This window comes from Mustela putorius, unplaced genomic scaffold (assembly GCF_011764305.1).
Source record: "Mustela putorius furo isolate JIRA1106 unplaced genomic scaffold, ASM1176430v1.1 tig00003962_pilon_pilon_pilon, whole genome shotgun sequence".
Lineage (NCBI taxonomy): Eukaryota > Metazoa > Chordata > Mammalia > Carnivora > Mustelidae > Mustela > Mustela putorius.
In genome coordinates, this window is record NW_025422106.1 from 15,529,106 (window position 1) to 15,544,190 (window position 15,085).

The 15,085-nt window shown below is 36.9% G+C and overlaps 1 protein-coding gene across 15 annotated transcripts in view; it reads right to left on the minus strand.

The window, feature by feature from the left end:
* SYNRG (synergin gamma) overlaps positions 1–15,085 on the minus strand; it is an 84,828-nt gene that overhangs the window by 49,752 nt on the left and 19,991 nt on the right. For 6 of the 15 annotated variants that reach the window (XR_006603733.1, XM_004747160.3, XM_004747155.3 and 3 more), the window contains 5 exons: positions 8,411–8,541; positions 7,662–7,767; positions 7,029–7,140; positions 1,317–1,619; positions 170–403 (listed from right to left, as the gene is read on the minus strand). Coding sequence is in view for 14 of the 15 variants with exons in the window: in XM_004747160.3 (XP_004747217.1) it covers positions 170–403; positions 1,317–1,619; positions 7,029–7,140; positions 7,662–7,767; positions 8,411–8,541 (886 nt within the window). In the remaining variant the exon portion in view is untranslated. The remainder of the gene's footprint in view (positions 1–169; positions 404–1,316; positions 1,620–7,028; positions 7,141–7,661; positions 7,768–8,410; positions 8,542–15,085) is intronic. The other 9 variants (XM_004747165.3, XM_004747167.3, XM_013053608.2 and 6 more) reach the window with 4 other exon arrangements.

Here is a 15,085-nt window from a genome sequence, read left to right on the forward strand (position 1 = left end):
AGCAAAATCGTAGGGGTTAATTGGAGAAAGGAATGCATTAGAAGTATTTTAAGCAAAATACTGATTAGCAAAATCAAGCAGCATTCATTTGAAGATTAATGCTTAAGGTGTTAGCATTTGAGCGATATTTGGTTAAATCAACTTTTTGCTGAATATTTCATGAGCTCACCACTCTCTTCAATGGACAGGTTTTGGTCTGAAGTCTTTTCTGCCTCTGTAGTGGTGGTACCACTTACACGTCCATCTACAGCACCCCTGTTTTTGGTCGTTAAACTGGGATGGTTCTTACTGGAACCTGGGCCTAGGGCTTTGTGCCCAACTTCAGAGGTATTTAATTTAATTTGTTTCTGCCCAGACGTACTTATATCACAAGATACGAGGAGCTTCTCCTCCAAGGAAGGGCCTAAACAAACAGCATGAAGGGTTAATTTGTATATAATTGCAAATTTGTTTTCAACCATCCATTTCCATCCCCAGATTCTCAAGGGTAGGCCCTGCCACACATAGTGTAAATTTTGAAATAATTCAATCACTACACATTTGTATAGGACCTGAAAGACTTTAGAGCTTTTTAGAGAACTTAAATATCATTACCTACTTCAGTTCTCAAGAATTCTATGGGCTGGCAGGTAGAATGGTAGAGTGGAAGGGGTGCTACTTCTGGAGACCTACACAAGATAGAGACACTTCTACTCACTACTAGGGGGCCCCTGGCCAATCATGTCATCTCTGGGTGTGTTTCTACATCTGCCTATTGAGGAAGTTTGGACTAAGTATATGTCTGCTAGGATCTATGTCTCAGAAATGAAGGTTTAACTGTCCCCACCCTCCCCATCTTTTCACAAGTGCTAAACTAAGGTAGGTTTAAAGATTTGTCCAAGGACACACTGACAATAAATAGGGAACCCAGGCTTCTGACCCCCAAGTGCTCTACCACTGAACCAGAGAGAACACTTTCTAAAGTGAAAGTAACTTCACTTTCATTTTAGAAAGTGAAATATTCTAATATTGGTGATTTTCTCAATATTGGCGATTTTCTCAAACAAGAGTACTCTGTAGAAATCTATTTGTTTTTAAAGTTCAAAGATGGTTTAAATAGCTCCTTATTTAAGAGCAAGGGTTTTAAAACATTTTTCTAGAATGTGAGGCCCCCAGAATTAAAAAATCTAGATTCTTATTTTAGTGAATTTGAGTAGTAGTCATACATTCAGGTACATGTTTCTTTACCAACAACAGTGTATCATTTTACTTACATAAGAGAAATAAATTACCCAAGATTATCTTAAGAATGGTTCCATTAATATTCTAGGAGTTACCTGCTTTCTGTACATTGTATGAGGCTGCAGCAGTAGAGAAAGAAGGAATTTGCCCAGGGACACCATGTAAGGCAAAAGACACTGGAATCTGACCTGGAGGGAGAGGCTGTGCTCCAGCCTTCTGTGTATGCAACTGGCCAAGTGGGGTGGTGGGATGGAAAGACTGAAAAGGCTGGGAAGTGGAAGAAGGACCACATGTGGGCACTTCAACAGGCCCCTGCATAAAGTCACTGAATTCTTCTTCATCAAGAAAGGCAGATGATGGGGAGACAGTTTTAGTAGAATGAGATGATGTGGGATAATCTGCAAAATGGAAAATGGCAATGAAACACACGGAAATGAAAATCAACAAGGAAAAAAGAAATTAAGATGTAGTACAATTCCAAAAGAATATACTGAAACATGAATAGCAGAGGTGAACAAGAACTAACATGCAACGAGAGTCAAATGGAATTATTAAATGAATGAAAAACACTTCGATGTCTATTTACACACAATTTTTTTCTTTCAAAAAGCAATTTTATAGGTATTTCACATTTTGTTCAAAAACAAAAAAATTTAAACTCAAAATTCCCTTCCTTCTTTTATTAGGTTCATACCAGTTTTGTCCCCGAGACCACTAACAGTTTACATCAAAGTGGTGATGACTTTTGACACCCAAGTCAGTTGTTTGGATAATATTTCTCACACCAGTATGTGCCACATTTTAGAGAACCTACCTCCTTCATGCTGCTGAATACATTCTGGACAGATATGTACTCTGATGATTAAATTTCATTATGCCAGTTAGAAACAATGCATAATACATTCTTGTCATCTTAAATATACCACGCCTAACCCATATACTTTGCATACATAGTTCACGTCAGTGAAGTTACCACTTGAGGAATGAAAATTACAGAACATTGTAAACAAAATACTGAGGTGGTACCGTAAAAAGCCAAAATCAGGACACCATAAAGTGCTAAGTCAAACAACTCAAAGGTCAATTTAAGATGATAAACCCCAACTGAGGACTATGTTTAAAAGATCTTTGGCTCTAAAGTCTATACATCATTGCAGCTCTTTACTGTTAAATGTGAGGTTTACTTATGTAATAAGCCTTGCCTATAGGGACTTCATTTAATAATATTGGTTTTGCATCTTCACATTCTTTTTTCAAAATCCAAAAAATTTATTTTAAATAAATCAACTTTTAAAAACTAGAGTCACACACAGATACACAGATGAAGGTAAGTAACATCAGCCCTGACTATCTCTAGCTTTGCCCATCCATCATCCACAGCCAGCTTCAAACTGAACCATGTGCCTCTCAACCTGCCTTTTTTGTTGTTGTTGAGGTATGGCTAATATATATTATATAGTTTATAATTGTATAGTTATAACTACATATATAACTACATAGTTAACATATAACTACATAGTTATACAGGTAGTTATAACTACATAGTTACATAGTTTCAGGTGTACAACACAGTGATTCCATAACAGTATATACACTGTGAGATGATCACCACAATAAGTCTAACTACCATTTGTCACCAAAGTTACAAAAAAATTTTTTTCTCTTAATGAGAACTTTTTTTAAAAAAGATTTTTCATTATTTATTTGACAGACAAAGATCACAAGTAGGCAGAGAGGCAGCCAGAGAGAGAGGAGGAAGCAGGCTCCCCGCCGAGCAGAGACCCCAATGCGGGGCTCAATCCCAGGACCCTAAGATCATGACCTGAGCTGAAGGCAGAGGCTTTAACCCAGTGAGCCACCCAGGCCCCTCTTAATGAGAATTCTAAGCCAACTTTCAAATATGCACTATATATTGACTGTAGTCCTCACGCTGAAGTTTGAACCTCTTGACCACCTTCACCAATTTCACCCACCTCCCATTTTCCTCCGTCAATTACCATTCTATTCTCCTTCTTTCATTTTGTTTTTCAGGTTCCAGGCACAAGTGAAATCATATGGTATTTGTCTTTCTCTGACTTATTTCACTTAGCCTAATACCCTCAAGGTCCATCCATGTTTTTGCCAATGGCAAGATTCCATTCTTCTTTATGGCTGAGTAGTAGTCAGCCATATCTTCTTTACCAATTCATCCATCAATGCACACTTAGGTTACTTCCATACCTTGGCTATTTTTAATAATGCTACAATGAACATGGGGTGTGTATATATTTTATGAGTTAGTGTTCTTATTTTCTTTGGATAAACACCCAGTAGTGGAACTGCTGGATCATACGGTAGCTCTATTTTAAATTTTTTGAGGAATCTTCAGTTTTCCACAGTGGCTGTACCAACCTACATTCCCACCAACAAGGCATGAGGGTTCTCTTTTTCCCACATCCTTGCCAACATTATTGTTTGTCTTTTTTTATAATAGTCATTCTAACAGGTGTTAGGTGGTATCTCATTATAGTTTGCAATGTGATTTACATTTCCCTAATGATTAGTGATGTTGGGCATCTTTTCATGTGCCTGTGGACCATTTTGTTTGTCTTCTTAGGCAAAATGTCTATTCAGATCCTCTGCCCATTTTTTCCCATCAGATTTTTGTTGTTGTTGTTATTGAGCTGTATGAGTTCTTTGTATATTTTGAATATCAACCCTTATGGATATATGATTTGCAAATATTTTCTCCCATTCAGTTGGTTGCCTTTTCATTTCGTTGATGGTTTCCTCTGCTATGCAGAAACATTTTAGCTTGATGTTGTTACACTTGTTTATTTTTCTTTTGTTGCCTTTGATTTTGGAATCAGATCCAAAAAAATCACTGCCAAAACTAATGTTGAAAGTTTACCACCTATGTTTTCTTCTAAGAGTCTTATGGTTTCAGGTCTTACATTCAAGTCTTCAATCCATTTTGAGTTAATTTTTGTGTATAAGACAGTAATCTGGATTCATTCTTTTGCATGTGGCTGTTCAGTTTTCCCAACACCATTTATTGAACAGACTGTCTTTTTCTCACTGTGTACTCTTGCTTCCTTTGTCATAAATTAATTGACCATATATGTTGGATTTATTTCTGGACTCTCTATTCTGTTCCACTGATCTATGTTTCTGTTTCTATGCTAGTATCATATTGTTTTGATTACTACAGCTCTGTGATATACTTTGAAAATCAGGGTATGTCATGCCTTCAGCTTTCTTCTTTCTTCTTCTTTTTTTTTAGATTTAAAAAAAAATTTGTTTGACAAAGAGAGAGATCACAAGTAGGCAGAAAGGCAGGTGGTTGCCGGGGGAAGCAGGCTGCCTGCTGAGCAGAGAGCCCAATGCTGGGCTCCATCCCAGGATCCTGGGATCATGACCCAAGCCAAAGGCAGAGGCTTTAACCGGCTGAGCCACCCAGGTGCTCCCGATTTCTTCTTTCTTAAGACCACTTTGGCTCTCTGAGGTCTTTTGTGGTTCTACACAAATTTTAGGATTGTTCTATTTCTGTGAAAAATGCCACTAGAATATTGATAGGAATTGTCCTGAAATCTGTAGATTGCTTTGGGTAACATGGACATTTTACTCATTCTTCCAACCCATGAGCACAAAGTATCTTTCCTTTTTTGTGTGTGTCTTCTTCAATTACTTTCATCGATGACTTCAAGTTTTCAGTATACAGGTCTTTCAGCTCCTGGCTTAATTTATTCCTAGGTTTTTTATTCTACTTGATGCAAGTGTAAATGAAATCGTTTTCTTAATTTATTTTTCTGATAGATTGCTGTTAGTGTATAGAAGTGCAACATATTTTTACATATTGATTTTGTATTCTATAACTTCACTGAATTAATTTACTAGTTCTAACATTTTTTTGGTGGTCTTTAGGGTTTTCTACATGTAAAGCTTCTTCACATTTTTAACTACTTTAAATTGCTTTAATATTTACTAAAGTCTAATGCCACAGGAGCAGTCTTTTTTAAAAAAGGCTCTCATCTGAAAAATGGGGATACCACGTGCTTCTCTTCTGGACACTTCTCTTTTGGATTCATAAAATAGAATCTTCAATGCTTCTAGGTTTTATGAAAGATGCAAAATGAATATTCAAAACTGTTGTCTTATTTAATTTTGTTTAAAAAAAAACAAAAAGCTGGGGTGCCGGGTGGCTCAGTGGGTTAAAGCCTCTGCCTTCAGCTCGGGTCATGATCCCAGGATCCTGGGATTGAGCCCTGCATCCCTGCATTGGGCTCTCTGCTCAGCAGGGAGCCTGCTTCCTCCTCTGTCTCTCTGCCTACTTGTGATCTCTGTCTGTCCAATAAATAAATAACATCTTTAAAAAAAAACAACAAAAAAACCCAAAAAGCCATGACCCAACGAACTCCAACCCCTCCTAAGAATGGTTACACAAGTATGGATTTAATTTTTTTTTTTAAAGATTTTATTTATTTGACAGACAGAGATCACAAGTAGGCAGAGAGGCAGGCAGAGAGAGAGGGGGAAGCAGGCTCCCTGCTGAGCAGAGAGCCCAATGCGGGACTCAATCCCAGGACCCTGGAATCGTGACCTGAGCCGAAAGCAGAGGCTTTAACCCACTGAGCCACCCAGGTGCCCTGGATTTAAGTTCTTAATTTGGGTTCTCAGACCAGCACTGGTAGAAAATGGTAATAATGGAAAACTGAGAGCTACTATGAGTATTTTTTAAATGGACCCTATTTACCAGAAGTAAGTCTGCAAATGTTAAACCAATGTTTCTTTGCATTTGACTGGAATTATGTTAATCTATGTGTCATATATATTTTGGCTTATAAACTCTCAACAGTGATATATATGATTAAGAAGAGTATAAAATTATGTGATGGTTTGTATATTCCATATCTTAAAGTAAACAGTCGGTGGGGGCAGGGGTATTAATAGATGTCTTTGGTGGGTAAAAGGTTGGAAACTTTTTTAATGTACTTTATGTTAAGTCCCTAACTGGAGAAGCTCTGGAAACTTCTTGAGCTTGCTTCAAAAATCTTTTTTTGGATAAGTACAGAGCAAAATTAACTAGAAACAGCTAACTGCATGCATGTTGACTGAACTCCTGAGACCTCTTAAATGCCAAAACAATTTATTATTTATCAATGAGGTTGTCAAACTACACCTAGTTGTCGAAAGAGGGCGTTCTATATGGACAGAACAGTGTTTGCCCTAACAATGACCATTCATCGCCACCTTCTCCTCCTTCTAAGTTCGACACAGGTTCCAGTTTTAAGCATTCCAATATTTATTTTTCAATTACTTCCTAAGTAGTTATTTAGCTTATAATTTTCATTTTTATTTACGTTTTTCCTTTCTGAACTCATTCTGACTGCTACATCCATTTTCTTTTCAAGCTTGCTATATATCTTACTTTGGGGAACATCTGGAATGAGAATCTGAGTATATAATCTATCAAGTGAATTTAATAAGACAGAGTTAAAGCTGTCCCAGAAAGAACTGGTAACTGTGCCAATGTTATATTATTCCCTACTGATATCACCTACAAAAGGTACTACAATACAAGGGTCTAAGGAAAATTTATCAACGTAATATATGCCAGCAGAAAAGAGTACTTGGTTGGCTGAATGATTCAACAATTCTTCATCTATTAATGATATGCTATTCTTAACCCCCTATACATTTTAAAACATCCAAATCTTTATTCAGCTTGAAGGATGAGATGAGCAGTGACTCTCCACACACACATAATGGTCAATGAAACACACAGAAAATCACCTTCCAATAAAAGGAAATTTTTACAGTAAAATTACCTGGTTTCTTAGGGTGTGATGCCGGAGTAGGGTGCATCTTAGCATCTCTGGAAAATCCATCCAAGTTTCCTTTTATGGCTTCCAAAGCATCATCTCTACTCTTCTCACCTGTCTAAGAGACAACAGATATATGCATATATCTTCACTTATGGCTTACTTCATCCTAGATCCTCCCAAACTGAAAGTACAGATATTTGTCTGTTTTCAATATTTTTACCACAGACTTCTGATAGGGAATTCTGCAAGTCAGAAAAACACTGAAAAGTGTGTAAGTATACAAATGCATAAAAAGACAAATCTATAAAACACAAAAATATTAAAGGGTTCATTTATAAATACTTCAGGACACAAATGATATTCAGTATCCTATATTAATATTAAAATCGATTATTAATCTTCCCAAGAAAAGATCACGAACATTCCAGTGGTAGTAAAAAAGACCTGAGATGATGATGGTTGATATCCCATTCCGTTCAATAATAGTGTCTTACAGGAAAAGAAGAATTCTCACTTTTAGACCCAAATGAATCAACCATAGCTTCAGCTTGGGCTGGTGCCCAGGTGACAGAATCCCCTGAATGAGTGAGAGGCACACACAGGGCGAAGGTGGGCTGCGGTGGTGGAATAGATTACCTTCGGTTTCACACTACTCAGAAGTCTGAGCTTCTGCTTCTGCTCTTCAAACTGGCGTCTTTTCCTTTCTTCTTCTAAGAGCTTCTGTTGCTGTTCAAATCGTTTTCTGAAGGAAAAACAATCTAGTAAAGAACTAGCTTCAGAGATTAGCAACTGTGTTATAGTCATACTTCTAACAGTTTCAGCAAGATCACCTTATACTTCTAGAATGAAAACCCTCACTGCTAATTATATCTGATTTTCTTAAGACAATACTATTTCACCATTAATTCTGAAATATACAAAATGAGTCCAAAAAATGATTTACCTAAGTTACAGATATGAATTTATTTCTTTTCTAATTTGCAAAAGAAAGGGACAATTTTTTGCATTCAAAAATAACCTCAAAAAACAGCCAGGGAGGTAGACAAAAAAGAAACTCTGACTTGGGAAGGCAGTGTTGTACAGGAGAAAGAGCAATGCTTGGGGCATCAAGAGGCCTACATTTGGGTCTAGGCTTTGCTAGTAACTATTTGATGGGGGCTGACAAGAAACTGCATCCTCTGAACTGTATTTTCCCTAAATGTAAAATTATAGGGTTGAATTAGAAGATCCATAAGGTTTGTTCTTGCTTAAAACTTATATATAAAAATGTATTGCAAGTATCTTAAATGCGACACGACTGTACTGGTTTCAAATCTGCATTAAAGAACTGTTCTTAAAATAGCAGCTATCATGCGTCTTTATGCTTGATTCCTGAGGTCTCTTACTGTTGCTCTTCAGCAAACTGCTTCTGCATGTCTGGAGTGTACTGTGGGCCTGGAGGACGCATTCCCAGGAAAGGCGTTTGTCCCAGGTAAGGCATCCCTGCTGCTGGCATTGGGCCCATTGGTATTCCTGCCTGAAAGAAACAAAGGCTTGAAAAACACAATTCCTCCTTTTTTTTTTTTTTAAGATTTTATTTATTTATTTGTCAGAGAGAGAGAGAGAGCGGGAGTGAGCACAGGCAGACAGAGTGGCAGGCAGAGTCAGAGGGAGAAGCAGGCTCCCTGCGGAGCAAGGAGCCCGATATGGGACTTGATCCCAGGATGCTGGGATCATGACCTGAGCCGAAGGCAGCTGCTTAACCAACTGAGCCACCCAGGCGTCCCCACAATTCCTCCTTTTAATTGTTACACAGGAAAACAATGACTTCCATAAATTCTTACCTAGTGTTTTTATTAATGAACCATATGATTTTCTTTTAAATAATAGTCAAAAAACACAGGCTAAAAATGGAAAGCTCCCCTTACTATCTCATCCCTTTCATTTCCTTGTTTCAGAGGTGCCCAATGCTAACAGTCTGAGGGCGTGTGTGCTTGGAAGCCCATATTCTGGTCAGTTCACTAACCCATATTCTTTGAGAAGTGGTATCATATCTTACATGTCTTTGTATTTCCAGCAACAGATTAGAGCTTGCCATATGGTAGTTATTCCAAAGATGAGATTAAACATGCTTTCCCAGTAAGTATGATAGGATAATAAATATTTTGATGTTTATTATCACAGGCCTGATAGTCAAACTTCCACAGAAAACAAAATATATTCAATCAGCAATAAGTGATATAGCAATACCACAGTATAAAGTTTATTCAAGCATTCAGTAGTAAGAATAGTATTACACAATAGCTAGTCACAAAATCTAATGTTAATAATGATTATGAAGACACTGATAATGATGAAAATGGCTTATTTTACACTGAGTGGAAATTCTACTTCTCAGCCTTCTCCCTGACAGGCTTCCCTTCTCTTCCCTAATGGAAACCTGGCTGTCTCTGGAAGCGCTCTCCTTTGGAGACTACTGCTTCTCTTCCACATTTCCTGTAACTAAGGGAAATATTCCTCCTTGCTTCTTCTAAACCTTTTATCCTCTCTTCCTTCAAAAACCAAAATACATGCATCTAACTACTTTAGTCACCCAAATTGCCCAGTCTGTTAATTTGAGGATGGTTACTTTCAGTTACAGTGGATGAAGGATGTGTTTGTAATAATGGTTAACTCCCCGACTTACACAAACTTGGTTAATGTAAACTACCGAAATTTAAATTACTTTAAGGTTAAGATTATTTTCACACTATGGGAATTAATAATAGTCAGATTTTTATCTTTACTTTTTTTTTAAAAAAGATTTTATTTATTTATTTGACAGAGAGAGATATAATGAGAGTAGGAACATGAGCAGAGGAACTGGGAGAGGTAGAAGCAGGCTTCCTGCCAAGCAGGGAGCCCAATGCGGGGCTCCATCCCAGGACCTTGGGATCATGACCTGAGCCGAAGGCAGATGCTTAACGACTGAGCCACCCAGGCGCCCCAGAGATTCTTTAAAAAAATAAAATAAAATAAAATAAAAGTAAAGATTTTATTTATTTATTTGACAGAGAGAGATCACAAGTAGGCAGAGAGGCAGGCAGAGAGAGAGAGGAGGAGCAGGCTCCATGCTGAGCAGAGAGCCCGATGCGGGACTCGATCCCAGGACCCTGAGATCATGACCTGAGCTGAAGGCAGCAGCTTTAACCCACTGAGCCACCCAGGTGCCCAGATTCTTTACTTTTAAGTAATCTCTACACCCAAGAGGCTTGAACTCAACCCTGAGATCAAAAGTCACATGCTCTGCTGACTGAGCCAGCTGGGTGCCCCATTTTTAATGTTTTTTTTTTTTTTTTCTTAAAAGATTTTATTTATTTATTTGAGAGAGAATGAGAGAAGAGAGAGAGGGAGATAATGAGAGGGGGAGGGTCAGAGGGAGAAGCAGACTCCCCACCAAGCAGGAAGCCCGATGGGCGACTCGATCCTGGAACTCCAGGATCATGACCTGAGCCAAAGGCAGTCGCTTAACCAACTGAGCTGCCTGGGGTTTTTTTTTTTTTTTTTTTTTTTTTAAACAACACTAAGATCTTGATTTTAGATCAACATTTAAGATCTTGTTTTTTTGTTGAAGAAATCATGTTAGGGTTTTCCTCAAAGTACTCCTTTTAGAAATTATCAAAAATATCCCCTCATTCTGAACTTTGAAAAAAGTGCACCTCATTGAAACAGTAGGGGATTGTTTTAAGGCCTAGAAATAATATAATGTGGGTAAAGCACCTAGAACACTGTGTAGCATATATGAGTAAATAGCCGTTATTATAATTATTAAAAACTATACTGACGAAGTATAATTATACTGATAAAGTAATACACTCTCAAAAACAATGATGACCCCATTTTTTTTTCTGGAACAAAGTAGGATTCTGCAGGCAAAAACAGAGTCAAAGCAACTAAATAAGAAAAATGAACACTTCATAGTTATAATATATGTATCATTTTATTGTGTTGATGCCATATGCCAGCTATATAAGTAGGCACTTACATACACTATTCTCAATATATGTAAGATCCTTAGAATTAGAGATATTTCTGATAACAATCAACAAGAATACCTTAATATTAACACTTATGAAGCTCCTCATATGTCCCAGGGACTTTTCTAAGGGCTTTACATATTATATTAATAGACTTAATTCTTGTAACAAAATGAGGCGGAAGGTGCTACTATTATTCTCATTTTATAGATGAGGAAATTGAAGTACAAAATAGTTAACTACTTTATTTATTGTGGGTAAGTGGCAGAGCCAGTATTAGAACAAGGAAATGTCTGGTTCCAAAGTCCATGTTCTCCACCATTAGGCCATGCTGCCTCTCCAATTACCAGCTACCACAGATTCAGACTTAAAAACAATTATAATGTGTTTTGTTGTGTGTTTATTCATATGATCAGTCATATAATTGCTCAATGAAGAGTAGCAGCTTGGAAGGCTTATGAATGGTTTTAGGACCTTACAACGGGAGTTACAAATAATTCATATTGGAATTCTAACACTGTCTATTCTAAATTTTGGGTGAGGGTGGCAATGTATACTTACTTTTAGTCACGGTGTGGTTCTCTTGCTGCTAAAAATTAGCACTGTAGTCCTAGGATTACATTTATTTATTTTTTCCAGATCTACTTAAGTATAATAACTAAATCAATTTCCTATTTTTTCCAGCTTTACTGGGATGTAGCTGACATAACACTGTGTAATTTTAAGGTATGCAACCTGTTGATGTGATACACTTATATACTGCAAAATAATTACCACTGCAGTATTAACACCTCCATCATGTCACATAACCACCATTTCTCTTTTTTTTTTTTTTTAAAGATTTTATTTATTTATTTGACAGACAGAGATCACAAGGAGGCAGAAAGGCAGGCAGAGAGAGAGTGGGGCGGGCAGCAGGCTCCCTGCGAAGCAGAGAGCCTGATGTGGGGCTTGATCCCAGGACCCTGAGATCATGACCTGAGCTGAAGACAGCCATGCAGGCACCCCTCATCATTTCTTTCTTGCAATGAGGAATTAAGTTCCTTTTTAAATTAAGTTCCTTTTTAAATTGACTTAGTTTGGGGCACCTGGGTGGCTAAAGCCTCTGCCTTCAGCTCAGGTCACGATCCCAGGGTCCTGGGATCGAGCCCTACATCAGGCTCTCTGCTCAGCTGGGAGCCTGCTTCCCTCCTTCTCCCTCTGTCTGCCTCTCTGCCTATTTGTGATCTCTGTCTGTCAAATAAATAAATAAAACTATCTTTAAAAAAATTGACTTAGTTTACGCAAGCACATAAAATGCAACCCCCCCTCCCAAAACCCTACTCAACTCATATAGGTCAAAAGACCAGACATTCCACAAAAATAATAAAGAATGAAACAAGGCATTTTCTTGCACATTGCCTTCCTATTTACAAAATTCTGTTCTTCAAGAAGATTCAAGCTTGCTGAATGATATTTTGTCTTTCTCCTACTACTGAAAAGTTACTTTATACATTTATACAGTTTCTTAATTCATTCTTTTGAAATCTAGATATACCAAAAGGTCAAAAAATACTAAACTTTAGTTATATACTGGGTGGATCACATGACAAAAGAAATAACTCAGAAATCTGAGATGTATCCAAAAAACTGCTAAAAACACTAAAGATAAAGAAGTTCACTCACAGATGCAGAATACTGAAGGCTACTGAAGACTTGAGTAACTGGAGAGACAGAACAGACTAAAAAAGTAAAAATAGCAATTTCAATCAAAATCCCAATAGATTTTATGTGGAATTTCACAAGATTATCTTAAAAATTCATACTTCAAAGGAAAGAAATATGAATGGCTAAAATTCTTTAAAAGAAGATCCACACAAGCAGTTATTAAGGCTTATCTTGGGCTTGAAAAATTAGGACACTAAGATAGTTACTGATGCAGGGATAGAGATACCAGTGGGATAAATAGAAGGGCTCATAAACTAACCCAAAGCATATAAAGAAATTGGATAGTGTAGGAGTAATCTTAGAAATCAATGAGTAAAGAATGGGCTACTGATAAGTGATTTGAAGACAACTGTCTACTCAAATGGAAAATAATAAAATTAGAACTTTAGACTCATACTGATACCAAAGATCAACTTCAGATAGGTTTAATAAGAAAATACAGGAGAAAAATCTTACGATCTCAGAGTAGGACTATATCTAATGAGACATAAAACTCAAAACCATAAAAGAAATGATTTATCCATCTGTCTTAACTTTTACAACACAGGACGCTACCACCAAAATTAAAAGACAAACCAAAGTATAGGAGGCGATAGTGGCAACACAAATAACCACAAAGGCAAGAACCCAGAATATACAATGAACTCTCAGAAATCAATAAAACTAGAACAAACAGCAAAAAATTGGAAGCAACTTAAATGTCCATCAACCGAAGTATATATACTCATGCATTGGAATACTACACAGCAGCTATATGAACAAACTTGGCTTCACTTTGTAACAGGGATAAGTCTAGGGGAGAAACAATGTCCAATTAAAAAAATCAAATGCAGAAGGGCACACAATCTAGAAAATATATAATGTCCATGAATATTCAAACATGTAAAATAGTAGAAGTATAAGAATACAAATGAAAACAATAAGCACTGAAATTTTTTTTTAAGGTTTTTTTATTTGACAGACAGAAACCACAACTAGGCAGAGAGGCAGGCAGAGAGAGAGGAAGGGAAGCAGGCTTCCCGCTGAGCAGAGAGCCCAACGCAGGGCCCGATCCCAGCAACCTGGGATGCTGACCTGAGCCGAAGGCAGAGGTCCCAACCCACTGAGCCACCCAGGCGACCCCAAGCATTGAATTTTTGATAGTGATAACCATCTCTGGGGAAGTAGAAGAATGGAATTATAACTGTTTTGTTCAATTCTTTAAAAAAATATAAGACAAATATGTATGTTAAAATTTGATAAAAGGATATGACTATCTCATAGAAAACCCTGAGGAATCTACAAAAAAAAATCCTATAATTTTTACAAAACGAACATACCCAAATCAATCATTTCTATATATTAGCAATGAATAGGACACCGAAATACAGACACAATGCCATTTATAATTACTCAAAAGAATGAAATGCCTAGATGTAAATCTAACAAAACATTTAAAGAATTTATATGGTGAAAACTATACAATGCTGATGACAGAAATCAAAGACCTAAGTAAATAGACAATATACTGCTCATATAATGCAAGAATCCACATATTAAAGATGTCAATCTCCCCCAAACTAATAAAAAAGATTTACCATAATTCCTATCAAAACTCCAAGAAGACTTTTCATAGATACAGACAACATTATCCTAAAACATGAATGGAAAGATAAAAGAACTAGAATAGCTAAAATAATTTTGAGAAGGCTTATCATATAGCCACAGAGATTTAATGAGTAATCAAAATCACCCAACAAGAAAAGTCCTGGACCTGATGGCTTTGCTGGTAAATTCTGACTAACATTAAAAAACAATAATAATAAACAACTTGACTCCATGAAAACCTTAAATATTTGTACATCAAGAAACACTATCCACAGAGAAAAAGGAGCCCACAGAATGGAAGACAATATTTGCAAATCACACATCTGATAAGGGATTAAAATCTAAAATATATAGAGAACTCTTACAATTCAACAACAAAAAACTCAATTCAAAAATTGACAACAGACCTCAATAAACATTTCTCTAAAAAAGATGTATAAATGGCCAATAACCACATGAGAAGATACTCAACATCATATTTTGGAGAAATGCAAATCAAAACTACAATGAGACACTACCTCACACCCATTAAAGCAGCTATTGCCAAAAAAACAGGGGCACCTGGCTGGCTCAATTGGTAGAGCTAGAGCATGCAACTCTTGATCTCAGGTCATGAGTTCAAGCTCCATGTTGGGTGTACAGCCTACTTAAGAGAACAAAAGCAAAAACAACAATAACAAAAAAACAGAAGGAGGGTAGTTTGGGGAAGATGGCAGAGTAGGAGGATCCTGAACTCACTTCCTCCCATGGACACATTGAGAAAGGAATTAC